At 59.7% G+C, this 24,556-nt stretch overlaps 1 protein-coding gene across 2 annotated transcripts in view; it reads right to left on the bottom strand.

The window, feature by feature from the left end:
• Positions 1–1,262: 1,262 nt before the first annotated feature.
• DNAH1 (dynein axonemal heavy chain 1) overlaps positions 1,263–24,556 on the bottom strand; it is a 75,354-nt gene continuing 52,060 nt past the window's right edge. The window contains exons 44-78 of one of the 2 annotated variants that reach the window (XM_032868239.1): positions 24,087–24,244; positions 23,540–23,713; positions 22,737–22,775; positions 20,446–20,624; positions 19,229–19,459; positions 18,156–18,352; positions 17,593–17,728; positions 16,486–16,694; positions 16,195–16,366; positions 15,328–15,519; positions 14,858–14,968; positions 13,903–14,088; positions 13,304–13,495; positions 11,971–12,138; positions 11,688–11,879; positions 11,425–11,556; positions 10,807–10,932; positions 10,048–10,167; positions 9,800–9,949; positions 9,498–9,658; positions 8,466–8,691; positions 8,122–8,317; positions 7,673–7,824; positions 6,854–7,050; positions 6,461–6,605; positions 6,038–6,196; positions 5,814–5,945; positions 5,080–5,250; positions 4,813–4,992; positions 4,567–4,743; positions 3,806–3,976; positions 3,507–3,637; positions 2,792–3,143; positions 1,982–2,216; positions 1,263–1,427 (exon numbers count right to left, since the gene is read on the bottom strand). In XM_032868239.1, coding sequence (XP_032724130.1) covers positions 1,306–1,427; positions 1,982–2,216; positions 2,792–3,143; positions 3,507–3,637; positions 3,806–3,976; positions 4,567–4,743; positions 4,813–4,992; positions 5,080–5,250; positions 5,814–5,945; positions 6,038–6,196; positions 6,461–6,605; positions 6,854–7,050; positions 7,673–7,824; positions 8,122–8,317; positions 8,466–8,691; positions 9,498–9,658; positions 9,800–9,949; positions 10,048–10,167; positions 10,807–10,932; positions 11,425–11,556; positions 11,688–11,879; positions 11,971–12,138; positions 13,304–13,495; positions 13,903–14,088; positions 14,858–14,968; positions 15,328–15,519; positions 16,195–16,366; positions 16,486–16,694; positions 17,593–17,728; positions 18,156–18,352; positions 19,229–19,459; positions 20,446–20,624; positions 22,737–22,775; positions 23,540–23,713; positions 24,087–24,244 — 5,971 coding nt within the window. In that variant the 3' untranslated portion in view covers positions 1,263–1,305. The remainder of the gene's footprint in view (positions 1,428–1,981; positions 2,217–2,791; positions 3,144–3,506; positions 3,638–3,805; positions 3,977–4,566; positions 4,744–4,812; positions 4,993–5,079; positions 5,251–5,813; positions 5,946–6,037; positions 6,197–6,460; positions 6,606–6,853; positions 7,051–7,672; positions 7,825–8,121; positions 8,318–8,465; positions 8,692–9,497; positions 9,659–9,799; positions 9,950–10,047; positions 10,168–10,806; positions 10,933–11,424; positions 11,557–11,687; positions 11,880–11,970; positions 12,139–13,303; positions 13,496–13,902; positions 14,089–14,857; positions 14,969–15,327; positions 15,520–16,194; positions 16,367–16,485; positions 16,695–17,592; positions 17,729–18,155; positions 18,353–19,228; positions 19,460–20,445; positions 20,625–22,736; positions 22,776–23,539; positions 23,714–24,086; positions 24,245–24,556) is intronic. The other variant, XM_032868240.1, reaches the window with a different exon arrangement.

Here is a 24,556-nt window from a genome sequence, read left to right as displayed (position 1 = left end):
GTGAGGAAGCCAGGTCTGTTCTTCCTCCCGGGAGAGCTCCAAACTCAGGGACCCGGCTTCTGGGCTGGTTTGGGAGTGGGGTGTCCTCGTAGGGGGGGAATGAGCAGCCCGCTGGGGTCCCGTGGCCTGAGTAGAGAGAAGTGTTCAAGCTGTTTACTGGCCTGTAAACTCCCTTCCTGGCTTTGCTTGTCAAGACTGGTCTCTGCAGCAAGGCTCTGGGGCTCTTTGCCTTCAGTGTTGTAGCCCTGGCAATGGGCCGGCCTTGGGCTCCTGGGCTCTGTCCCTGGAGCCTGGGATTCAGAGGAGCCCCTGCCCAGCCCCTCAGTATTACCACGTCTCCCTCCTCTTAGGGATAGCAGAGACAGGGCTGCTCGCAGGAAGCGGACGCCCTCGGCTCTCCGTGCCATGCCAGCTTCTTCAGCCTCTGCGAGACATTCAGTGGGGGACAGCAGGACTAAGGCACCCAGTTGGAGCCCCGGTGTTCCCAGAGGGCCTAATGCCAAGGGGCAATGGGCCCAGCACTGTCTCTGGAGCTCAGGCTCCAAAGAGAGCCCCATGGCCGCTGCCAGATGGCTTGGAAGGTGATCAAAGCAGGCCCCTTATCTGTACATAGTGACTGGGGCAGGGGATGGCTGGCCAGTGTCGCAGCCACCTCTCTGTGCTGAGCACAGCCTGACTTCTCCGGTCCCTGTAAATATTGGATCAATGAATGAATAAAACTCTCCTAAGAAATGAACTCTCCTGTGGTTGCTGGCCTAAGATTTATAGGTTAGGTTGTGGTGACAGGGAGGACCTAACCAAACCTGGGCCGAAGGGCCTGTGACCAGAGGGGTGAGAGGTATATATTCTCAGGTGTCCGTCCTTCTGGGGCAGATATTCTTAGGACCGTAGACCCAGGATTTAGAACCTGAGCCGAGACGGGGCTTTGGGTGGGCTGTAGAATCTGAAGAGGACACTTTGGGAGGACAGAGCCATGGCTTTCATCCAGTTCTGATGGCCATGCCACCTGAGCAGAGGTGGGGGCTCTGGGCTGAGGAGGCAAGGTGGCCTCTGGTCTCAACCAGCACGCTGTCCCTGGAGGGGCCCCCTTGGAGGGCACAGCTCTACCCTTGTTCCATTTGGACAGGTCCAGCAGGCCAAAGCTGTCCCTCTGCCCCGTCCCCGCTGCTAAGCACATTCACTCCTGAGGCTGCCGCACCACTGCCCCGGCAGTGAACCCTGTGGACAGGCACTGACACAAGCAGCAGAAGCCCCGCTGGACTACTTAGAAAACGTATTTAATGGCCCCAACTCTTCTTCCTGAGTCTAGTAGTCCAGGGCACAGATGAGCGCCACACCACGCTTTATCCAGTGTCGCTGGGGCTGATGGGAGGGGAGCTCCACAGCAATGATGTAGTTGGTTGAGTGGCCTGTGGTCGATAGTGTTCCTGGAGCAGGCAAGAAGGGAGGGTTAAGTTGTCTTCACAAGAGCAGGGACAGGGTAGGGACAGGATAAAGGCAATGGACTCAGCAGACTGAGCTGGGAGCAAGCAGGGGCCCTGAGCTGGGAGCAAGCAGGGGCCCTGAGCCGAGAGGAAACCTGCCTGGTGAATGGGTCTTGCCAAGGCTCAGGCCTGCCCAGGGTTATTACACTGACGACTGAGGACAGGAATGGGAGAGTTGGGGGCCACTGCTCACTCCCTGTTGGACCCAGCCCAGGCCCACCTCCCATCCAAGTCTGTTACCCCCAGGAAACTTCATTAGCAGACGGGGGCTCCCAAGACCCAGGTGGGTCTGCTGAGGGAGGCAAGAGGATGGGGAGCTCACAGGCCACTTCGCACAGACTGAGCCCAAGCTCTGGGCATTGCCCTCTGTGCCTGCTGGTGATCTAGCTCTGTCCTGGCCCGGTCACTCTCAGGAGGGCTGACTGGCCTGTCAGCCATCCTATTCAGCTAACCTGGGCCCCCACCTGTGGTGCAGGTTCCCCACCCTGGGCCCATACCTGCTCGGGTCAGTGTCTTGTAGATGGGACACAGGTAGAAGTCCTGGTTCTGGATCTTACGGTTGTGTGTTGGCAGAAGCCAGATAACAGCCATCTCTGTATATAGCTCCTTGGGCCGAGACTCAGCCAGCTGGAAGGCCACAGGGTCCCAGCGGGCACCTTCCAGGAACAGTCCATGGATGTAGCACCCCTCACTGGGTCTTTTCTTGAGCTCCGACACAGACTGCTGCAGTACCTGTGGTGGGCACACAGATATGCCCCTGCACATGTAAACACCTGGGATCTGGGTTAGGATTTGGGTCAGGAGGCACAAACTCCCTCCTGAATTCTGCCCACTTGCCCATTACTTACCCACCATTTTATTTTATTTTGTTTTGTTTTGTTTCTTTTTAAGATTTTTATTTATTTATTTGAGAAAGAGCAATAGAGAGAGCACAAACAGGGTGAGGGGCAGAGGGAGAGGAGAAGCAGACTACTAAGCAGGGAGTCCAACACAGGGCTTGATCCCAGGATCTTGGGACCATGACCTGAGCCAAAGGCAGACGCTTCACTGACTGAGCCACCCAGATGCCCCACTCACCCACCATTTTAGCTGGCCGCCTGCAGTCTGTGTCCTGCCCCTAGGGATTTCCTGGGGGCTCATAGCCTACTCTGGTTTGGCTCTCCCTGCCCCCTGAACCCCATTCAGGACCCCCATCTGGCACCCAGCTGTGGCCTCAGCACCCCTCCTATCTGGACCTGTAAATACTGGGGGCCTGACCCAGGCCATACCCCAGCCTGACCCTAGCCTGACCTTGGCTGTGTGCAAACCTGGAAATCAAACGAGATGGTGTCAATGGAGATGACAGACTTGCGAGCAAAGTTCTGCAGCGTGCCCGTCAGGAAGGCCTGGGGGAAGAAGAAGCCACTGATCCAGAAGACAGCTGGGATGCCGCCTTGGATCCAGGACTGCAGGAAGTCCAGGCGCTGCATCAGGTCCATGACCCAGGAGGACAGCGGCTTGAGCGATGGGTAGGCCTTAGCATTCCAGAGCTCGGGCACAGCGTTGTTGTACAGGCTGGTAGCCATCAACTCCAGCTGTGAGGACATCACCACCAGCCCCTTGAGAGCCTTGAGCAGGTCTCGAAGTGTCTCTGTGATCACCTGCAGCAGCCGGTTGTACCTGTGGGGCCAGCGGCAAGGAAGAAGGCAGCAGTCTGGGGGTGAGGGGAGTAGTACCCGTACTCCCCAGTTGTAGACCACAGACAGAAAAACAACGGCACGACATGGGGCTAAGAGCACAGAGCTGAGTCAGGCAGCCTGAGTACTGATCTCAGCTCTGCTCCTTAGCACACGTGTAACCTTAGGTCACTTGACCATTTGGGCCTTGGCTTCCTTGTCTGATGGGAGTGGGACAATAAATGTGGCTGCGCCCGAGCACAGACTTGATGTTGCACCTGGTCTGGAGGAGCCACTGCTGCCATTTCTCTATGATAATGACTCTCCGCACTAACTCAGGGCTGGGGGTGGATGGCAGGGGGATTACCGAATGACCTCCTGGACTAGCACCGTGTTCATCGACTCCTCATACAGCACGGGGTACTTGGCCATTACCAGCTGCAAGTTGATGGGCTCAGGAGTCTGGAGCAGAATACTGTGGGCCATATCCTCCACTATCTGTGGGAGCAAAGGGACACACACAGGGGGTCAGGGCCAGCACCCCTTACTTAATTTTTGCTGGATTCCACAGGCACTGGGTTCCTTCCCACAGGGGAGCAGGCAGGATAGTGGGTGGGAGACCGACCCTGCCCAACCCATGGCCCTCTGTCCCCTGCTGCCACCTACCTCCTCCCGGCCCTGGCCTCCTATGGAGGATGATCTGGGTTGCAGCTGGATGATGGCACTGAGCAGGGCGTAAGTCTCATTCTGGGCGAAGGTGATGTTGGCATTGTCGTGCAGGCCAAAGATCTCAGGCATGTCATTGAGAGGGAGGCCTTTGATGTAGGAGAGGTAGCCCTGGAGGGTAGGAGGGCCACAACTGAAACCTTGCTCTACCCCCAGCCTGTGGTCGGTGGGGGGGTCCCTCCAACAGGGCACAACTCCCGCTTGCCTCCAACTCTGGACAACCTCGTGCATCCCCCTCTTCTTAGGGCTACATGGCTTCTGAGGGGCTGTGTGGGTAGATGTCGCCTCCCTCCCAGCCCTCTTCCTGCTGTCATCCTGCTCCCTCATTCAACTGTTCCAGTCATGGGGGCTTCTCTCCTTCCAGTGAGGACCCACACTCCGACACCCACCCCAGCTCTGCAGGCCCCACAAACATCTTAGCTGAAGCACCATGTCCTCTGGGACCCTTGGAGGGGCTGCTCTGCCTCAACTGGATAATTACACTCAGCTCCCTCTGGCCTCTCCCCACAGAGCCCCAGCTCCTGGAGGCAGGGCCTGGGTCCGCCTCCCTCACTGTGGCTATGTTTGTGGGATGGAGTAATCCATGAAAAAGAGCCACTGAGAGGCCAGGACCATGCTTCCCCTCACCCAGCTCCCGGATGCTCGCAGCACCCCGGCAGCCCAGCCTGGCAGGCTGCCTGGGCCATGGGGGATGTGCTCACATTGAGGTCGTAGGTGGGCTGGATCTGGTGGTAGATGCCCGAGGCGCTGTAGCTGTGGTCGTGGAAGAGCACGGAGGGGCTGTAATAGTCTTCCAGGATGTTCATGATGCAGCGACGGTCCCAGTCATCGGTGACGCGGCCCCCGTAGTTGATCTCCCCAGCCGTGTACTTCAGGACCTACGGGGTGGGTGGGTGAGGGCCCCCCGCACACGCCCACCGGCCCGCCCCAGCCTGTCCCCAGCCCACCTTGTAGGGGATGTCGTCGTACTCGTCCAGGAACATCTTGAGCTGGCTGATACAGATGCGCAGGTCCCCATCCGTGAACTCGTAGGGGATGTTGAAGCCCAGGGGCCCAAACTTGCGGCGCTCTAGCGCGTTCCCGTGAAACATGCACAGAGACAGCAGCAGGGACTTGAACTCCATCACCTGTGAGAGGCAGGATGGCAGGGGAGTGAGGGGTGGGGCCAGGGCCCAGGCAGTGGTGGGGGACGAGCGTGCACCCCTGCGCCTCACCTTGTGGCAGGAGTTGAGGAGGTCGTCGCTCAGGCTGCTGTAAGACTTGAGCAGGTTGGCCTTGACGCCTCGGGGCGGCTCAATGGTCATCTTGGAGCCATTCTGCAGGATGGACACTGGAAACTTGTTGCTGGGCAAGCTGGTGAGCCACAGGCGGAAGTCCCGGTGCACCTGGCGGCCACGCAACCTGTGAGCATGGGGACCCGCGCCCAGTGGCGGCCCCACACCAGGTTCCCTCCCACCAGGAGCCCTGGGCCACCTGCAGCCAGACCCTCCCCTGGGTGGGCTGGGCCAGGCCAGGCCAGCAGACCACTGATTGAGAATATCAGTTTTATCAGGTCGTGATCTCAGGGTGGTGAGACCGAGCCCTGCATTGGCTCTGTGCTGGGCCTGGAGCCTGCTTGGGATTCTCTCTTCCTCTGCACCCTGCCTCCCCACCCAAGGGGAAAGAGAGAAGAATATGGGCTTTGGCAGGTCCCAGCATCACCAGTCTGTGCTGGGTGGATGTGGGCAAGTCACGTCACCACTGGTAACAGTAATGCAAGGGGAGAATGCACTGAGAAGGCGTGTTTCATATATCCCTTCCTGAGTGCGGTATACCCAGGCTGGGCTGAGCGCTCTGGGGAACAATCTCATTCAGCCTCATCAGCCCTGTCGAGGGACTGAGGGACTGTTGGCAGTCCCCTCCCTCAGTGAGGGAGGCCATCAGGTCTGTGGCAGCCAGGGCAGCGCACCTTATCGGGGTTGATGTGCTCGATGAGGCGCTCCAGGGCCGGCATCCAGCTCGGTGCCAGGTGGCAGTTCTGGAAGAAGACCCACTTGCCCCTCTCTATGGAACTGCGCATCATGGCTTCTGCCCGAGGGCCCTGGAGGCAGGGGGAAGGGGCGGAAAGGCCGAGCAGTGAGGGGCCAACCTGCCCAGCCTCCAGACTTCCACCACTGCCCCCCTGGTCCTTACCTGGCCCTGGCCCAGGGAGATGGCAGAGAGCTTCTTGGAGAACTTCATCTCTTCGGCAAACTTGTAGAGGTCAGCAGCGGGATCGGTGCCAGGCGACAGCACGAAGATGAGGGGCGTGGTGGAGCTGGAGTCTTTGAACACCACTGACAGGTTGGCTGTCTGCAGGTCAGGGAGAGATGCTGGGTCGCCTGGGGCTGAGCAGGGACCAGGGCAAGGCAGGGGGTCCTGGGGCTTCCAGAGAGCTCTCAGAGAGGCTTCCAGTGGTGGGGGTGGGGAGCTGGAATGGAATCTCCCTGAGCTTTCGGAAGGTGTGGCTAGAAGTCCCAGCCCAACCAACGCTGCAAAATGGTCTATCCAGGTGCAGCCAGGCCCCCGGGACCCAGAGGTGGGGACTCATCTAGGGCACTGGCTGGTGGCACTTGCCTGGGGCTCAATGAAGCGTGGCTCCAGGTTGGTAGCCACGAAATCTTGCATGGCGTTGGTGACCTTGTCCCCACGCAAGCAGCGGAGAACCAGCAGCTTCTGGAACTGGTCCAGGTACTCATTCCAGATGCCAGGCAAGGGTTCCCTGTGACAGTGTCCATGTCCCCCTAAGAGCTGACCTGTGGGAGGGCACTGGCCCCAGGGACTCTGCCGGCTAGGTGGCCGGGGAGAGTGCGGTCCCTGGAGGGTGCATGGCCGGGGGCATGGATGGGATGTAGCCACAGCTGCAGGGCACCCCCAGGTGGCTTCTCAGAGAAACCTCCAGGGCAGGCCTGTCCCTGGGGTCTCTCCCCTCCATGTGCCAACCCTGCTTGGCCCTGGGGTGCAGCTCACCTGTGGGGCTCAAGGCTGTCAAAGATGGATTGGAATTCTGAGAGGTGCTTTGGGAAGTCATCAGCAAAAGAGGAGAAGGCTGGCAGATTAGAGAGTGCCAGGATATCTCGCCAGGCCCGGTCTGACAGCCAGTCAGGTGCCGGGTTCTCAGTCATGACCTGGATGGAGCCTCCAGACAGGAGGTAGCGCCACTCAGCCTGGCAGGGGACAGAGGGAGGCTAGTGCACAGGCCCTGTAACCTGCCTCTGGGACCCCACCCAGCAGTGCCTCCCCTAGCCCTCTCAGCCAGAGAAATGGAGTCTTCCCTGCGGCTGGCAGTCAGGTCAGGTCAGGGTCCCCGCTCCATGTTTTCCTGGCTGTGTGTCCTCAGACAAAGGATGTGACCTCTCTGAGCCTCAGCCTCCTCAGTTGGGAAAGTAGGAAGAATGAGAATTTCAGCTGCTTCCCAAGGGTTCTGCTCACATCGAGGCTTGAGCCGCAGCAGCTGTGGCACTGTGACACGCACTCCCTCGGCAGGGACTCCCAACACACGGCAAATACCTGGGGCTCCGGAGAGCATGCGCTGGGAGGCTCGGGACAGTCCCGGCTTCCCACCACACTCGGCTCTGAGAAGGCTGTGCTCACAGCACAGCACGGGCCACAAGGAACCCAGGGTCTCCGGCTGTCGTAAGCAAGGAACTGTTTCCTGAGCCCTTTGCTCTCTCTGGGCCCTCATGCCTGGCCCTCTCTTTCCTTTCACCGTGTTCTCCCAGCCCGGCCACAAAGCGCCTCCTTGGGCCATCTGTCCTGGGTCAGCGGCCCAGCCAGATGCTCACGTACCTGGTCGATCTTGCCCTCATTCATCATGATGCGGACACACAGCAAGAAGGCAAACATCAGCTTGTGCTTCTCAAAGAGGCTGCGGCAGACGTTGCTGTACAGGTTGTAGGTCAGGTGGCGGTTGATGTTGGCAATACGTTTTTTCAGGTTGTCTGCAGGGCAGGGAGGGGACGGCAGTGCGTGGGGAGGGGTGAGGGGTGCGAGATCCCTGGGCTTGGGCCCAGCCCAGCCAGTCTGCCCCGCAGCCATGTGGCCCATCTGGGCCTCCCCTTGAGGTCTATGGAGTTGTCAGTAAAGGGACCCTGAGGAGGGTGGGGGTAGGGGTGTGTTGTTATGGCTGATATGAGAGAATGTGCAAGTGACCATGGGTAGGAATTTACGTGTGCCCCGTGGAGACGTGTCCCCGTGTCACGTCTGTGCCGGGGTGGGAGCCCAGCACCTGGGACTACCTGCCCTCTCCGAGTTGGCGATGCCAGAGAGGAAGATGTTGAGAAACCACTCCAGGGAGTACTGGTACATGGGGTCCACGTTGGCCAGGTCAGATACACAAAAGAAAAGGATCTGGGTGCGGACAGCCACGGGGATGTACTCCATGCGTGTGAGGTCAATGTCCTTCTCCGTCTGCTCCGCAATCCTGACTTTGGCCTGGAGGCACCACAGGTGAGTGGTGGTCAGGCCCGGGTCGGCGGAGGGAGGGCGACAGGCAGATGTGGGCAGGGGCAGGGGCAGGCCTGAGGCGGTGGGGTCTGGGCAGGTGAGGCTGGAGTCGCAGCGGGAAGAGGCCGTAGCTGACCTGGATCTCAGCAGCTTTCATCTTGGAAGCTTCCAGCACCTTGATGAGCTCCATGTCGTCTACGGGGTTGCCCTCGGAGGAGCTGAGCCTGTACAGGATCTGGTCTTCGATGTCTTTCAGCTCCTGGTGCATCTTGGCATTACTGACAATAAGCTGGTTCTTAGCTTCCTCCAGGTCTGGCCGCTCCTCGGCCACCACCTGGCCCAGCAGCTGGTCTTCCAGGCCACTGCCAGGGAGGGGACACGGTGTCTGTAACCCCTGGTAGGCTCCAGAGGGCCAGCCTTGAGCCTGTTCACCTACGACCTGTGACCCCGGGGCTCCGAGAGCCCAGCAGCCCTGCCTGAGGTGGCCTGGGGGGCCTCCCCTCTGTCTTGGGCTGCAGGGCTAATGCAGAGCCTGCCCACAGGATAACCAGTTCTCAGTGAGACAGAGCCCCGATGGAATCCGGAATCCCAGGAGGGGGCCAGTGGTGAGATATGTGAACTGTTGGGGTGGTTGAAAAACTTCCTCTCAGCAGGAGGGGGCTGGGTGACCAGTAGGGGATAGGCCTTTCACCACCTCGTCTGTGGGGACGTTCACGGTGGCCACTGACATGGAGGCCTGAGCATGGAGTGGGCCTGTGGGCTCTGGGCAGGCGGCCAGCACGGTGCACCCATTAGCCCGGCCCTCGCTCACAGCAGCAAGGCAGGAAACAGGGCTTGGTTGGGCCTGACTCAGGGCTCCAGGGCCGCTCTGGAGGTGAGTGCACAAGGTGCTGGCAAGCGCTGAGCTGTGGGGGGAGGGTACCCAGACAAGACAGGCTAGCGCTGGGGAGGCGGAGGGGTCCTGACCAGAGATCAAGGGCTCCTGGTCTTGGGGGCGGGGGTTCTTAGCTGGAAATGGCGGCAAGTATGGGGAGCTGGTGGAGGTGCCAGAGCACCTGGGAAGAAGCTGCTAGAGCCTCTGGGAAAGACCCACAGAGTCTTGGCCTGGGAGTGGGAGGCAGGCAGCCAGGCTGAGCTGACGCCCTGGGTCTGGGGCCTGGGGACTTACCTGGGCGACAGGGTGAAGTTGATGAGGGTGACTTTGGTGGAGATCTCTGGTGTGTAGTGCGGGTTGGGCAGCTTGGTGGTGATATACATCCGGAAGTCCTCATGGTAGGGGATCACCGTGTCCCCCAGCTTCAGCACTGTGTTCCCCTGCTGCTTGTATGTCTGTGGTGGGTGGGAGGGGCAAGCGCTGCAGCCCAGGCTTCGCCAGAGAGGCAGCAAGTGGGGCTGCCCTGCCCCCACCCCCACCCCACCCCCGGTCCAGATGGGCAGGCTGCGCCCACCCCCCTGCCAATACAGGCCCACCTGCTTGAGCAGCACTGGCTCCAGGGCCGGGTCCAGCTCCTCGCCTACATTCTCCAGAAGGCAGGGCTTGCCAAAGCGGATGGCATTTTCCATGCTACGCAGGAAGTCTCGGTCGCTCAGCTTGAACACATCCAGCCCATTCTCCTTCTCCTGTGGGCAGGGAGGGCAAGTGGGGGCTGTGGGAGCTGCCAGCCCGCCCGAGGCTAAGCCCGTCTGTGTGGGATGGGGCACGAGGCAGGTGGGCTCACCATGTTCTTGATCCATTTGTTAGCCTGGCCCTGAGGGTCGATGAAGTGAGTCCAGCGTTGGGAGAACTGGGTGATGACCCCATTCTCCACTGACAGTGTGTCGTTGGGGAGGCCAGCAATCTGTGTGACATCAGACTGGGTCAGGGCTGTCCCACCGCTACTCCCAGCTTCATGCTTGGCTATCTCCTCCCTCTCCTTAGGGCGCCCCCTTAGAGGAAGGGGCAGGCGACAGTGGGCACAGGTGTCACCCCACAGGACCTCCTACTCTCTCCTGCTCCTCGTCTGGATCCCGACACCCTCCTTCCCTGGGCCTCTCTGCCCTCTTGCCTACTGAGTTTTCCCTCAGACCACCTCTCTAGAGCCCACAGGCCATTGGTATCCTGGTCTTCACTCTCCCCTGGCCTCTGCCAATAGCCTCTTGGTTTTCTCCCTGGGCCAACTTTACCTGTCCTTTAGGGTTTAGCTCAAATCTGACTTTTGGGGGGAAAACTTAAGAATCTTAACTTCCCCTGGATGCTGCTCTCCTTCCTCAGTCCACTCTGGCAAGTACCCCTTGAATTCTCTGCCCCCGGTTAGCTAGATCTGTGCCACGCCGTGTTCAGCTTTCTCCTCTCCAACCCACACCCTCTTGCTGGGCCTGGGTGGGTTCAAGGGAGGCACCTCTGAGCAGGCCGAGGAAAGAGAGTGGGAGGGAAGCAGGAGGCTCCTGGCTCAGCCCAGTCCCTCCAGCTCCCCCCACCCCACACCCCGGGTGGACACCTGCCACGAGCGGATCTTCACAGGGTTTCCCAGCGTCCCGATGAGGGTGGTCTCAGACGTGTGTGGGACCTTGTGTCTCGTGAGCTGCTTGACCCAGTGGTCATAGAGCACTGTGCGGTACTGGCCCTGGGGAGATGCCAGACTCAGGCCACCCCACCACGACATCCAGGACGCCCTTCTCCCTCCCCACTGCTGCCGCCATCCCCCAGCGCTCAGTAGTTGTAATCAGGAGTAGAGCCCAGATGTGGAGTCAGACATGTGCACTCAGGTCCCACTTTGGGTGACTTTCTTGGCCTCCATAAACCTCAGCCCCTCCTCCGTGAAATAGGTGCAGTGACAATGGGCCTGCCTGTCCAGGAGGCTGTGAGGACCGAGTGAGATGCCCCCAGCAAGCGTGCAAGTGCGGGCTCAGGCTTCCCCTAGAAGCCCAGCCTTGCCAGGTGGGTTTTCTGGCTGTTTTCTGCACCGCCTCGCCCACCAGGCCCGGAACAGCGCCTGGTCCAGATGGGGCACCCGAGACACGCGCATTGCGGAGGGAGCGCTTGAGGGAAGAGCTGCCCAGCAGGCTGCCCCGTGCAGAGGTGAGGCTGTCGCAGGGAGGGCTGGAAGGCTCCTCACCGTGAAGGGGCCCAGGTAGGCCACAAAGCCAGCAGCCACCAGCACGTCCCCGGGGATGTTGCCAAGCATATGCTCCAGGTCCTCCACGGTCTCCTGCCAGCGCACCTTCTCATCCGACAGCCCGTTGATGAGCTGCAGAGGCAGACCCGGGGGGTGGGCTGAGGGTGGCCGGGCCAGGGGCTGGGGAAGGGGTGCAGGCCCCCCCACGCTCCCCCAGACCCTCGTAGCCCGCAGGCCCTTCCTGTCCCTGCTGTGAGGCCCACCTTGTCGGCGCGGCCCAGCCGCTGCTCGCACTGCTCGCACTTCAGCTCCAGCTCCTCCTTCTTGGCGATGCACTCCCGGTACTTGGTCTGCATCGTGGCGATGCCGTCCTCCACCTCGTGCAGGCGCTGCTTGGCCTCCTCCAGGACCCTCTGCGTCACCTCCAGGTCATCCTGGGCCTCCCGCAGGGCTTGCTGCAGCCAGAGGGCCCGGGCCAGCTTGCGGAGGGGCCCCGGCGGAGCCCCCACCTCCTGCCACCTCCCCCTGGCCGTGCCCAGGCCTCACCCGCTTGGGCTCCACTGCCTTGGCCACGAAGTGGTACTTGTGCATGGCGCGCACCCACTGGCAGATGGAGGTGCAGGCCTTGGACACCTTGGCAATCGCGGCCGGCTGGAACTCCTCGTTGTCAATGTACGGCTGGATGGCTTTGATCACCGCCTCCCCGATGTTGTCCTGGGGAGGAGGACTGGGGGCATCAGGGGGATGCTTTCCAGGGAGCAAGGGGCCGTGAGGCCCTGCTAAGGAACACCAAGCTCGCTCTCAGAGCCCCATGCCCCATGTAGGCTTCAGCACAGTTGTCTTCCTGGGTGAACACAGCCCATAAAGCAACCAGGATTTCAGAGAATGACCAGAGTCTTCCTCCACAAGAAACCACGCAGTCTCAAGGTCTGGTAATAGGCAGGCTCCATTAAGAACTTAGTTAGTGACAAGGGCTGCTTCCTAACAGGCGGGGAGACCAGTGAGTGATTCTGATGCCCAACCAGGCTCATGTTCAAGGGTATTAACCCTCACCCTGAGAGCTCATCACACCCCCAGAGTTCCCATCCCATCCTGTGAGAGTCCAGCCCTGTAGTTCAGGATGAGCCCAGGAGTCTGCATTGTTCAGAAACTCCCGGAGCTCAGAGCCTGGGACCAGGGATCCTGAGTACTGGTCGTGAGCACTGCTGATCTGGGCTGAATTAGGCATGTGGGGCCTCTAGTTTCTAGACTGATGGACATGGAGGAGGAAGAACGGGGTAGTCTACGGGGGCCCAGCTGCATATGGGCCATTATATCCACCCTCCCAGTGCAGCCTGGGGTGTCTACAGCCCCATATTGAGTCCTGGCAGTGGTGGGGGTGGGGTGGGGCGCATGCACAGGCAGTTGTCCCCTACCCAACTTCTGGGCTGAAGGAGGTCCCTTAAGAGGGTGGTGGGCACCAGGCTGACCTAACCATGAAGCAGCCCGAGAGAGAACATGGCCGTGGGTACCAAGAGCCCCAGCCAGACAGCAGATGGAGAAACCCAGGGACAGACAGAAGCAGCTGAAGCTCAGCTGAGACCAAGGGAAAGGCCATGGTTGCACAGACAATGCAAGCCTAGGCCAAGGCCATGGGGGTCTCAGGGAGGAAAGGGCATGAGAGGGGATCTCTAGGCTGTAGAGCTCTGAGGTGACTGTCACTCCCACCAGCCAGAGTGCTCCTCTGGGGCCAGGATGTGGTCCCAGTCAGCTCTGTGGCAATCGGGCTGCATATGTTCGGACAAAGGGAGACAGGACAGAGAGCCCTACGCTGGTGGTGGGAGGAGACTCTGCTTCCACCTCACTCACAGGTCGCTCACTTTGTGCTCGGCATACCCACCTTGTCAAACTTGAAGAGGCTGTCAAGAAAGCGGCCAGGGTCCTGCAGCAGCCCCTTTCCGGGTTCCCAGTAGTCATCCACCTTGGAGCCGGGCCTCTCTCCAGGCACTTTCTTGGGCTTGATGCCCTTCATGATGCACATAGCCTCTATGACCAGCTTCACACCTGGGGGTGGCCGCTGCATGGCCCGGACCTGCAGGTCAGGCCGAGAGTGGGGAAGGGGAGAGCCATTATGGCCTGGGTACCCCTGGGCAGGGGCAGCTGTCAGACAGGGTAGACCTCACCAAGCCAGCTCCTACTGCCACAGACAAAGGGCATGCCTAGCTGTCCCCCAAGGTCCGTCTTGACTTGTGGTTCCTTCTGTTCCCCCATACACCAAGGCCTGACCTTGCGGTCCTAGATGCTCATTGCCCAGGACCCAAAGCCCTCCCCATGTGCCTGTCTGGTGCAAGGAGGTAGGGGCAGGCAGCTAGGTTTGAGGCTTAGCTCTACCCCCACCTCTCAGCACATGACCCCAGTGGATGTGGAGACAGAGGGTGGGGACCAGAGGCAACAGGACAGATGCCCAGGGGGAGTTTCAGGGGCTGGCTGGCCACCCACCTCGGTCACGTCATTCTTGTTGAGGTTGCGCAGGCTGGCCAGGGCCGCGTCCAGGGCGGGCAGTGCCTCATCCAGATCCTTCTGGGCATCGTCAGCAATAGCTTGTGCCTTCCTGGCCTTCTCATTGGCCTTGATCTCCTCTGCTTGCACCGAATTCCGAGTCTCCTGAGCAATGGCTGTGTCCACCTAGGGACCAAAGGCAGGGAGGGCCCAGCTCGTGGCGTGTTGGGGACAGGTGTGTCCCCCCTTTCTTCTCCCCTTGTCTCAGTCTCCCCAGGGTAAAGAGAAATGAGAGCAAGAATGCCCCTCTCCCCAAGGGCCCTCTCGGAGCTCTGGGAATGTGAGAAGCCCATTCCCAAGTGCTCATGGTGGGCCTGGCATGGGGCCCAGGACTTTACATGCTTGAGCACAACTGCCCTCCAGGGAAGGACCCCCTAAGCCTGCAGGACATCGCCAGGCAAGATGGAGAAAGGCGCCCCCCACATCATGTTCTTTCTGTCTGCTGGAAACATTTCCGATATGCTGGCTTTGCCGGGCAGGAGGGGACTGCTTCTAGGAGGAAGCTGTCATAACGGATTTGCGAATCAGAGGTATCTGCTGTGCGGAGCGGGCCCTCGAACTCGGGGATCTCAGGAAGACTCAGAGGGAGGCTGGGGCCGAGTCCGCACAGCTGCCCACGGCGGCCTGCTGGTCAGTCCCTGTTGTGATTATCAGGGCTTCGGCTGCCTGTCCTGCTCTTCACCATACCCCCTGCCCGGCGCAGGGCCTGGCACAGAATAGATTCCCGGCAAACTCTCGCTGAATGAACAAATGACGACCAACTGAGGAAAACAGGCATTGAGGAGCTAAGCAGCTGCAGAGGTCAGGCAGCCAGTGATCTCGTGGTTGCATGGGGACCCCGAGCCTCCTGAGACGTGGTCAGACATCAGGGAAGAGGCCCAGGGAGCACCCCCACCTTGATCTGCTCCATGGTGAGCATGGTGTCCTTGGCAGCCTCTTCCAGCAGGGGGCGCATCATCTCCAGCTCCTCCTGCATCTTGGCTACGTCCTCTGAAGTACGAAGCAGCTGGCGGATGGGGGGCACAGAGAGGAAGTCAGGGGTGACAGGGTACCAGAAAGAGAGCCGGGCGTGGAAGTGGCTGGGGAGAGGGTCCTGCAGGGCTGCCCGGCCCTCATTCATGAGTGAGAGGCTGTGGCTGGTTGCCCAGTAAGCCCTAGAGGAAGCAAGATGTCCTCTAAAAATCTGTGGGGTGACCTGCTTTGGCCTTGCCCTTGCTCATTTGGTTAGGGAGGAAGCTACCCATTTAAACACTGCAGGCCGCCGAATGAGAGGGCGGTCTGGGCCTGCCCAGGCCAGGGTAAGCCGGAGCAGGCAGAACCACAGGCTGCTTCAGCCACTGCCCACCAAGCCCCACTCTGGCCCACCTTGTCAAGGCCACTCTTCATGCGGTTCTTGGCAGTTTTCAGCTCCTGTTTCTTCTGCCCAATGAGGATGGAGAAAATATGAAGCAGCTCCAGGTAGCTCTTGGGGGTCACGTAGTTGTGACGGGCCAGCTCAGCCAGGTACTCAACACACTTCTTGGCCACTGACTGGTGGATGTAGACACAAACCTGAATCTGTGGGGTGGGAGACCACTGATGCCAGCCTCGTAGAGGTCCCAGCAGAGACCCGGCACCATGGTGCCCTTGAAGCCACTGCAGCCTGGTCCCAAGGAGGAGACCACATGTAGGAACCTCAATGCTTCTCACACGCGCTGTCTCCTAAGAGCCTCATAACCTCCAGGTCAAGGTCACCTATTCTGCAAAAGAAAAACTCACGACCCAGAGAAGTCAAGGGGCTCGTTTAAGTTCACACAACTGTCAAGGGCAGAGCTGCCTTTGAACATGGACCCAGGTGTCTCCCAGATCTTGGCCTGTTGCCCTCATCACAGCTCCTAAACTGCCTCACTCTGAGAGTCCTAAGGCGGGAACTTGGGGTGAACAGAGGGCCCAAGGCCTCAACATAGCTGAGGAGGGAAACAGATTTTACTCTAGTTCTTGGCTCGCAGGTGACCATTACTCTCTCAGGTTGGACCAGACAAATCTAGCCCCCCCATCTGTGGTCTTTGTATGTCACCATGACAACCTTGCAGCACTCCCATGATACAGATGAGGAAACAGGCTTAGGATAGGTCAAGTTCTGCTCCAAAGCCCATCAGTGTTGGGCCTGGGACTCTCACGCAGGCTCCTGTGACAGTAAGTCCAAACCCAAATAGCCCCCCCTGACAGCCTGCTCCTCACCAAGACACCTACCAGTCCTCTAATGACTTCAGAGGTGGCTTCCAGGTCTGGGATCTCATTCAGGAACATGGTGGCCACAGACTCCAGCGCCTCTGCCGGCCACTCGTTAAACCAGTCAATGGTACAGCAGTTGACAAGGGAGGGGAACTGCCTCAAGCGAGCTCGGAAGACCTCTCCGATGGGGCTGGGGGACCAGGAGGCCAAATGAGGCACTGACTTCCACCGCAGGACCCTCCAGAGCCCAGGGCCCTCCTCGTGGCAGACCCAAGTGCCATCCCTATGTGGCCACCAGGGGGCCCGTACCTCATACACAGAACCACGTGGATATTGCTGCGTACACGCCCAGTGTAGGTGGCCATAAGATTGGCTTTGGTGGGCTGCAGGCCCTGCTCCTGGATGTAGGGCCGCATGGTGTTGACAATCTGGTCCTGCTCATCTGCGCTATAGAGATTGGGAATGTCGCCCGAGTTCAAAACATTGTTGATGTCCTCGAGGAAAGACTCGTTCTTGATCTGGGGAGAGATGAGAGTACAAAAGCTAAGCCTTGATGATGGCCCCTGGGTGTTGGTCTCCAGGACCTTCACAGCAGCCCCATTTTACAGACCATACCACTGAGGCTCAGAGAAGCTCAGGGGCATACAAGTGACCTTGCAAGTCATGGTCTAAGACTCATACTCAGGCCTGCCCTACAGCAGAGACTCTGAACATCAACATGGGGCTGTGGAAGGGCCCTGGGTCCTGGGTGGGAGACAGGACACCTTACTCTCCCTTTCCAGGCCTCCCCATGCCTCAGTTTCCTCACAGGAGGAAACCAGGCCACAGGCAGAAATAGGTCCTTGCCAGACTGCATGAGGGGACCCTGGGGGTAGAGGTAGGGCTGGGAACAGAGGGCACCCTGCACAGAGTGGGACCCGTTCCAGGGCTTCCATCTCGGGCCAGTTCCCACCAGCAAGCAGCTTTAGGCACTGCTCTCTTTGCTTTGAGACCCCAGAGCCATCACCTCAGTTTTTTTTGGAGACCCAGGGACAGGCCTCCTCCCTAGGGAGCTCTAGAGGGAGCAGCCCTCAAGAGGTCCGCCATAGGCACAGTGCTGTGGTCCTTGAGGTGGGACTGGCCAGTGAGTATGGTGCCACTTGTGATCAGCCATGGTGCCAGGGGCCTCCTTTTCCCTTGGGGTATAGGGCTGACCTATGCCCCCCTAGCTCGGACAGGCTGGGTTTGTTTGGCCCCATGCACCTGACCCACCCAACTGTGGGCCCCCCATCGCCAGTCCCAGCCATCCCAGCAAACATCCACTCCACCTAAGAGTGACCTGGGCCTGAAGGACCGACCACTTTCTAGGATGCCACACAGGGATGGGGTTGTATCCAGCCCACCCTGGACCCTGCCCTCTGTCTGTGGTAGTGGCACCTGAGTGTCAGAGAACAGGAAAGTGATGGGCAGGCTATGCAGGCCAGCCTTGAGCAAGATCTTCTTGACATCTTCACGCCACTCGGTCATGCCATAGTTCTTGGACAGCTCAATCTGGAAGCATTCGTACTCGGCCCTGAAGACAGGAGTTTGGCTGGAGGTATGCTTGAGCTTGAGGCCAAGTGCTGAGTGGTGGGTGCCCACCCCCCACCCCAGCCATCTGGAGTTCTGGCTCCCATCCTGGGCACATCTGCAGATGCTCCAGGCACTGAACCTGCTCTCTTGCCTCCAGACCTCTGCCTAAGCTGTTCCGTGGCCTGGAACAGCCTTCGCTTCCATCCTCCCAGCTCTGAAACCAAGAGGAGGCCGTGGCCGCCACATCTAGGAATCCCTCCTGGATGTCTGCCGCCACACCTCCCTTCCCTGCAGCACCACAGGGCACTGCTGCTGCCTCTCCCTGGAGCCTAGGTCCCCTGCCCAGTGCATTCAGAAGCCCTCAATCGGGGTGACCCCAGAAACCCTAGCTGTGGCCATCCGCTGCCCAGCACTCCCGGAGCCCTCACATGTGCGAGGCCAGCCGTGTGAGGGAGCTGCGGCCGCTGCCACCCACACCCAGCAGGAGTGCGTTGCCTAGTGCCTGGCGCAGGGTGCGGCTGATCCGGCAGATGTGGCTCATGGCGTCCATGAAGAGGACCAGCCTCAGCTTGGCTGTGTTGACCTGGTTGTAATCTTCCATGTACTCCTCAATCACCTGCATCATCTGGGGCCAGGGCGGATGGGGAGATCTGGGTTGACTCTCCGTCTCCAGGCACTAGGACCCCGACAGAACACACCCCCTCCCACGGCCAGCCCTGCTCCTCTGGAAGTCTCAGGAGGGTTTGGCCCCATGCACCTGACCCCCCCAACTGTGGGCCTCCCTACCCTCAGTCCCAGCCATCCTGCCAAACATCCACCCCAACTGACAGTGACCTGGGCCTGAAGTACCGACCACTTCCTAGGATGCCACACTGGGATGGGGTTGTATCCAGCCCAGCCTGGACCCTGCCCCACTGCCTGTAGCAACAACACCTGAGTGTCAGGGAACAGGGAGCCAGACCTGTTCAGAAGTCAGACCTAGAGGAGGCCAGACCTTTGGGATACACAGAGGCCTAAGGAGCGGGGCCAGAGCCTTGTCTGTTTCCTATTGGCCTCACCGGCTGTGCTGAAGCACATGAGAGCTCATGAGAGCTCCTGGGAATGAGGAGCGGATGCGTGTGCAGGGAAAACATCAGGAGGCCCCCTCCAGCCACACAGCTCTGAGGCCTCTGACAAGGTCTCTTCCATGTCTCCCTGGGGTCCCGACTCAGACCTGTGCCCTCAGACTCTGCTGCCCCTCTGGGGGGTGGGATGAGAGACCCTCCAACAGGCGAGCACGCCCACGTTTACAGAACCTGTCCCTGACGAAGCCCAGGTTTGTCCTCTGAGGCAGACCAAGCAGGGCCTGCTGCCCCTTCTGACAGGAGAGGAAATGGGACCTAGGGAGGCAAGGGCTGGCCTTCGAAGTCAGAGCCCTGACCCTCTGGTCACAGCATGCTGGTCTGTTTGCGGTGCTGCGGAGGGCCCAGGCCCTGGCGGGCAGAGCAAAGGGGCCCCTCACCTTCTTCTCGCTGGTGATGAGCTCGTAGGACTTGACGTCAGAGCCTGGCGACATGAAGTCCCCATAGAGGATGGGCTGGAAGGGACACACCTCGGCGAAGGTCACTCCCCACTGCTCCATGCGGCTCTCCAGTAGTTTGTCGAACCAGCTGCGGTCCTCATCGCTCACCAGGCGGTCGCGGAACACGCGGCAGCTCTCGTGGTACCAGAGCCGCAGCAGCCGCACCTTGTCCTGCAGCCAGCCCGCGTCAGTCAGCACGGCCCGTCGTCCCCCCGAGATCCCGTCCCCCCGAGATCCCGTCCCACGCTGCACCGCCCACACCTCCCCTCCCCCGGCCCCACACCCCACTGGCCAAGTGCCTGCTGGGACCCTGCTGCCTTAGCTGGTCATCAGCATCGCCCCTCTCAGGGCCCCTGCAGCAGCTCAAACCCCAGGCCTGGGAGGAATGCCTGCTTCTCCTTACACCTTCCCAACACCCTGACCCACAGCCTCCAGCCACTCAGCAAGGCCCTCTGGCTCTGCTCCCATCTCTGTGTTTGCTGCCGCCTCCATCCTGCCTCTCCCCTCCCTCACCCCCACAATGAATGGATGGCCCTCAGGAAGCCCCCAGGCCCTTCTCTCTACCTTTTGGGCTATAGTTTGGCAAGGCCAGGGGTAGCGCCTATTCCATTCACCAAGTATCCCTGGCCCCAGGCTCTACACATACTGACCCATCCAGCCCCCATTCCAAGGGCAAATCTGTCCCCCACACCCCTCCATGGCTCCCATCATCTTCAGGACGCTATGGCTTCCACAGCTGACAGCCCCAGCCCCCCGCCATCACCCTGAGAGCCCGCTCCCTGCTGCCGTCCTGCTCCATCCACCTGGGCATCTGGTTCCTCGAGTGTATCCCCCTCACTCTACCTCCCAAATCTCCTACACAGGGCCTCACCAGGAACCCTCTCTCTCTCCCTTGTGCTCCCTAGATCTTTCTGTGGGATCCCCATCACCACTGCCATCCTAGGCATGGATCTGAGCTGCAAGACGGGGCTCAGCTGTAGGAAAGCAGGGGGCCTGGAGCCCAGCCTGCCCCCGGTGCCACTCAGGGCCTGGCCAGATCAAGGCTGGGCAGTGCTGCAGCAGCAGTAAGGTTAAAGACCAAAGGGCTGGAGAGGACAGTGGAGGCACTGTAGGCTCTGCTCCCTGGACACTGGGAAGGGAGCCTGCCAGGTCCTCACCTCGACCTTAGCCGGGTCGGCCATGAGCATGCCCTGGAAGACCTTGGAGAGGTCCCTCAGGTTGAAGGTGTAGTGGGACTTGGCCGGGGTGGGCAGCAGCTGGGAGGTGATGGTGGAGTACACCATGATGGTGGCTTCCACGAGGGGACTCGTGAAGTGGGCGATGGCGGGGGCCCCAGCTGTGGGAACAGGAGAGTGGGCCTGAGTCCCACAGGCGGGTGCCCCCCATACAGCCTCCATGGATGCTAACCCCCTTTGCCAGGGCTGTGTTCTCCCCTGGGTGCCCTGTCCCCAGCCTGCGGGCTTGGGTTCCACCCAGCCTTCAGCCCCTCTGGAATGCCAGCTCCACCACAAGCTCTTGCTGATGTGGTGCCCCCAGCCCGGGGTGAAGAATTTCTTGCTCTGAGCTCCCCACCCACCTGCCCACGGCCTCATTTCCGGCACACGCTGTTGTTCACTGGGGCACACCCGTGGGACCAGGGGGATACTAATGTGGTCAGTGCGGGGCGGGTCCCTTGCTGCCTTGCCCTGTGAGGCCGTGGGAACTTGAGGCAGAGGGAGTGAGAAATGAGTAAAGGGGCAGGAGGGCTTATCCGTTAGTCAACCCAGGCACTGTTCTTGGTCCTGGGCACAGAGGGTGGTCCCCACAGACACACTCTTCCCCCTCCAGCTGCCACCCTGCGGGGCTCTGTGGCTGGGCGGACAGCGGTGGGCCTTGCAAAGGCCGGCTGCAAGACAGTAGTATCCCAGGGCGCCTGGGTGGCTCAGTGGGTTAAAGCCTCTGCCTTCAGCTCTGGTCATGACCTCAGGGTCCTGGGATTGAGCCCCGCATCAGACTCTCTGCTCAGCAGGGAGCCTGCTTCTCTCTCTGCCTGCCTCTCTGTCTACTTGTGATCTCTGTCAAATAAATAAATAAAATCTCTAAAAAAAAAAAAAAAAAGAGTAGTGTCTGGCGAGCTGGGGTTGGGGGCATTTGACATAGTGCTGAGGGAGGCTGTGTGAGGAGGGACGCTCGAGCAGACAGCTGGAGAAGGGAGGGCAGGCCCGGAACCGTAGCAGGCATGCCGAGGCCTGGGGTGTTAAGGACGGGTGAGGGGCAGGTGAGAGTCGAGAGGTTATGAGGGGCAGGGATGGCTCTGCCTGTCACCACTGGGACGTGGGCCCTTGCCTGCAGTTGAGGAGAGGAAGAGTGTGATCCCAGTGAACGCATGGATGGGTCCCTCAGGCCGAGATGGCTAAAGGGCAGGATGGGAGGCTGGGGGTGTGGTGAGGGCATGGGGATGGGGCAGTGGACCTGACCTGAGAGGAGGGGCTGCCCTCCAGCAACAGTGAAGCCCGGGAACGTGAGACTGAGAGAGCTAATAATGGTTGGTCAGGCCCCCTGAGACCCACTGGGGACAAGGGCACTCTCCAGGGACTGTTGAGGTCCCGAGGGAAAGTGGGAATGGTGGCTGATGCCGGCTGAAGAGACAATGCTCTTGAGTTGTGCCATCTGCACGAGCAGAGAACTGGAGAGACAGCTGGGATGGGGGTGGGGGGCCCAAAGCGACTCTTTTGTGTTTTGTCGTTAACATGGGGGACATCCGGATGCGTCTGCTTGCTGATGGAATGGCCTGGTGAGGATGGGCCACACACACACGTGTGCTTATGCTGTGTGCTGGGAGGTGGAACCACGCTCTCCAGCAGACAGTCTGGGGTGGGATTCAGGTTTACGAGAAGGGCTCTTTGGCTGAGCCCCAGAGAAGAACCGTCCATTCCCAGCAACAGGAGAAACGACAGGACCAACGGTGGCCTGGGTACAGGGATGTGGGGGACATGGAAGCCTTGGGAGGGTGCTGTCTTCCAACGGCCTCCTTCAGCTGAGGTAACAGGAAGGGTGGGACGTGCGGCAGGGCTGGAGGTCTGACACAGTCCGTTACCCTCCTTCAGTGACCGCCAGATCTGCCCTGTGCAGGGCTGCCACACCAGAGATGCCTGCTCCTCCGAGAGGGCCAGCCTCCTGAGAGCCTCTGCTCTTCTGCACAGGGCAGGAGTTGGTTGGCTTGCTTTATTCATTCATTCAGCTCACGTTTACCTTGTTTTTACTGTGGGCGGGACAATGCCTGGACATTCCAGGCACTACAGGGCTGACTGTTATGTGAATGGTTGAACGAGCCTGTGAAGGCATTTGCTCCAGAGAACCAGACGATGGCTCTCTGTGGCCCCTGGGACCCAGCCCCAGCCACCCCCACCTTGGGCTCCAGGAACCAGCAGCCCACCCCATCCAGGCCCTGCTCCAGGCCGGCACTTACGCACGGGCTCCCGGTAACTTCTCTCCCCGAGGAGTCCATCTAGAGGGTTGAGGGAGAGACGTGGGGCTCAGAGTTAGGTGGGTCTCCTGCTGCACGTCTTGGCCAGCTGGGCCAGGCTGAGCCGCTCCCAGAGCATCCCCCCAGCAGCCCCCTTCCTCAGAACAATGTGGTCCCCACCCCTCGCTGGGCCTATCACCACCGGTGGCAGGGCAGGCCAGGCCAGAGGAATGGAGGCCTGACTCTCATCACCCACCACCTGGCACAGTGCCAAGGGGAGTTCAAGGTCAGAATGTATCTTAGACAGGAGGTGGGCTAGTGGGGGAAGACTGCATCCTGATGGAGTGGAAGGTCAGAGCCACGCTGTCTATTCTATCTTGGTGGTTTTTCCTGATTTATAAAAGTAACATCTTCCTGCCAGCTTTTCTGGGTAAATACTAACATACATGTGTGTACTTATGCAGGTGAAGACACAAGTGTACACATGTATAAATCGTATATTCAGCAATCACCATGTGCTAGGCTTCATGCTAGATGCTACATCCAGTGTCTTATTTAACCTTCACAACTTGGGAGGGCGGGCACTAATATCACCACCCATTATACAGATGGAGAAACTGAGGCTCAGAGAGGTTCATGAATTTGCCAAAGGTAACACAGCTGAGTAAAGGGTGAAGCCAGGACTGAGGTCACTGCCTCAGCCACTCCACCCCTTCCAGGAGCTGCCCAGGTGTCCTAGAAGTAGCTTACCCAGCCTGGGCTTCTGCCTTTGCCCAGGACCCCCCCGACTTCCACCCGGTGCTCACCCATCCAACTGCCCAGGATGGTAGAGAAGATGCGCTTCTTGCTGACCTCGTCCATCTCGGCAAAGGACAGGTAGTTGAAGTGGCGTGTCAGCCGTGGGGTGATGGCATTCCTGCCTCCTCCCGGGGGGCCCATGGCACAGACAAAATTGATGTCCACCAGCTGCTTGAAGGCTCCTGGAGTGGAGGCAGGAAGTCAGGAGGGAGCCGGGCCCAGAGCTAAAGTAATGACTTTTTGTGGGCCCTAGGCACTTGGCCTTCAAGGGCCTCCTCCTCTCTAAAATCATTAAAAATGATCACTTATAACAGTATTGGAATATAGACAGATATAATAACATTATAAATTAACAGTGTTCTTTGACCCTTAAAAGTTCATTTTCCCAGTGATTTTAAAAGAAATCAAAACATTTCTGGGGACCCTCTAAAAGTACTGTGAGCAGTAGGCCCTGTGCCTACCCTGCCTAACGGAGGAGGCACCCTGTCCTGCCCAGCACATCCAGCCCACACCTCCCTCCCAACCCCCTGTTGGCCCAGGCCGGCCGGCACTCACCAATGACCTTGCGGTCATACCAGCCGCCGTGGTCCATCCACTGGCGCAACAGCTCAATGGGTGGCTGGGCGCCATAGGTCTCCAAGGCTGGCATATTCAGGTCATCAATGAAGAAGATGAAGTTGCGCCCCAGGGGTGGCCCATACACACCTTTTCGCCTGTGGGGAGGGGCTTCGTAAGCCCGGCCCGCATTGGCACCAGGTCTGCTGGGAATCCAGGGCTGGCAAGATGGCAACTGCCTTCAGCTCTCTCTGAATTGTTAGCCCTCTTGAGCAGCCCCTTGTCCCAGACTGAACATCCTGGGACATCACACTCGGCTGCCTGGAGTCTGGGCTCAGCAGGCGGATATCAAGCCCCACCCGCGTACCGAGCCCAGGACAAACACCCACAGCCGGGCTCAGGGATTCCTGATGGATGGGTCTCCAGACCAGTCTGTAAGAGCACCCGGGGCCCACTAGTAAGTTTTTGGC

Source organism: Lontra canadensis, unplaced genomic scaffold (assembly GCF_010015895.1).
Source record: "Lontra canadensis isolate GAN:19392208 unplaced genomic scaffold, GSC_riverotter_1.0 scaffold35, whole genome shotgun sequence".
NCBI classification, from domain to species: domain Eukaryota; kingdom Metazoa; phylum Chordata; class Mammalia; order Carnivora; family Mustelidae; genus Lontra; species Lontra canadensis.
The sequence above is the reverse complement of the archived record's forward strand: the minus strand, read 5'-3'. Positions and strand labels throughout refer to the sequence as shown.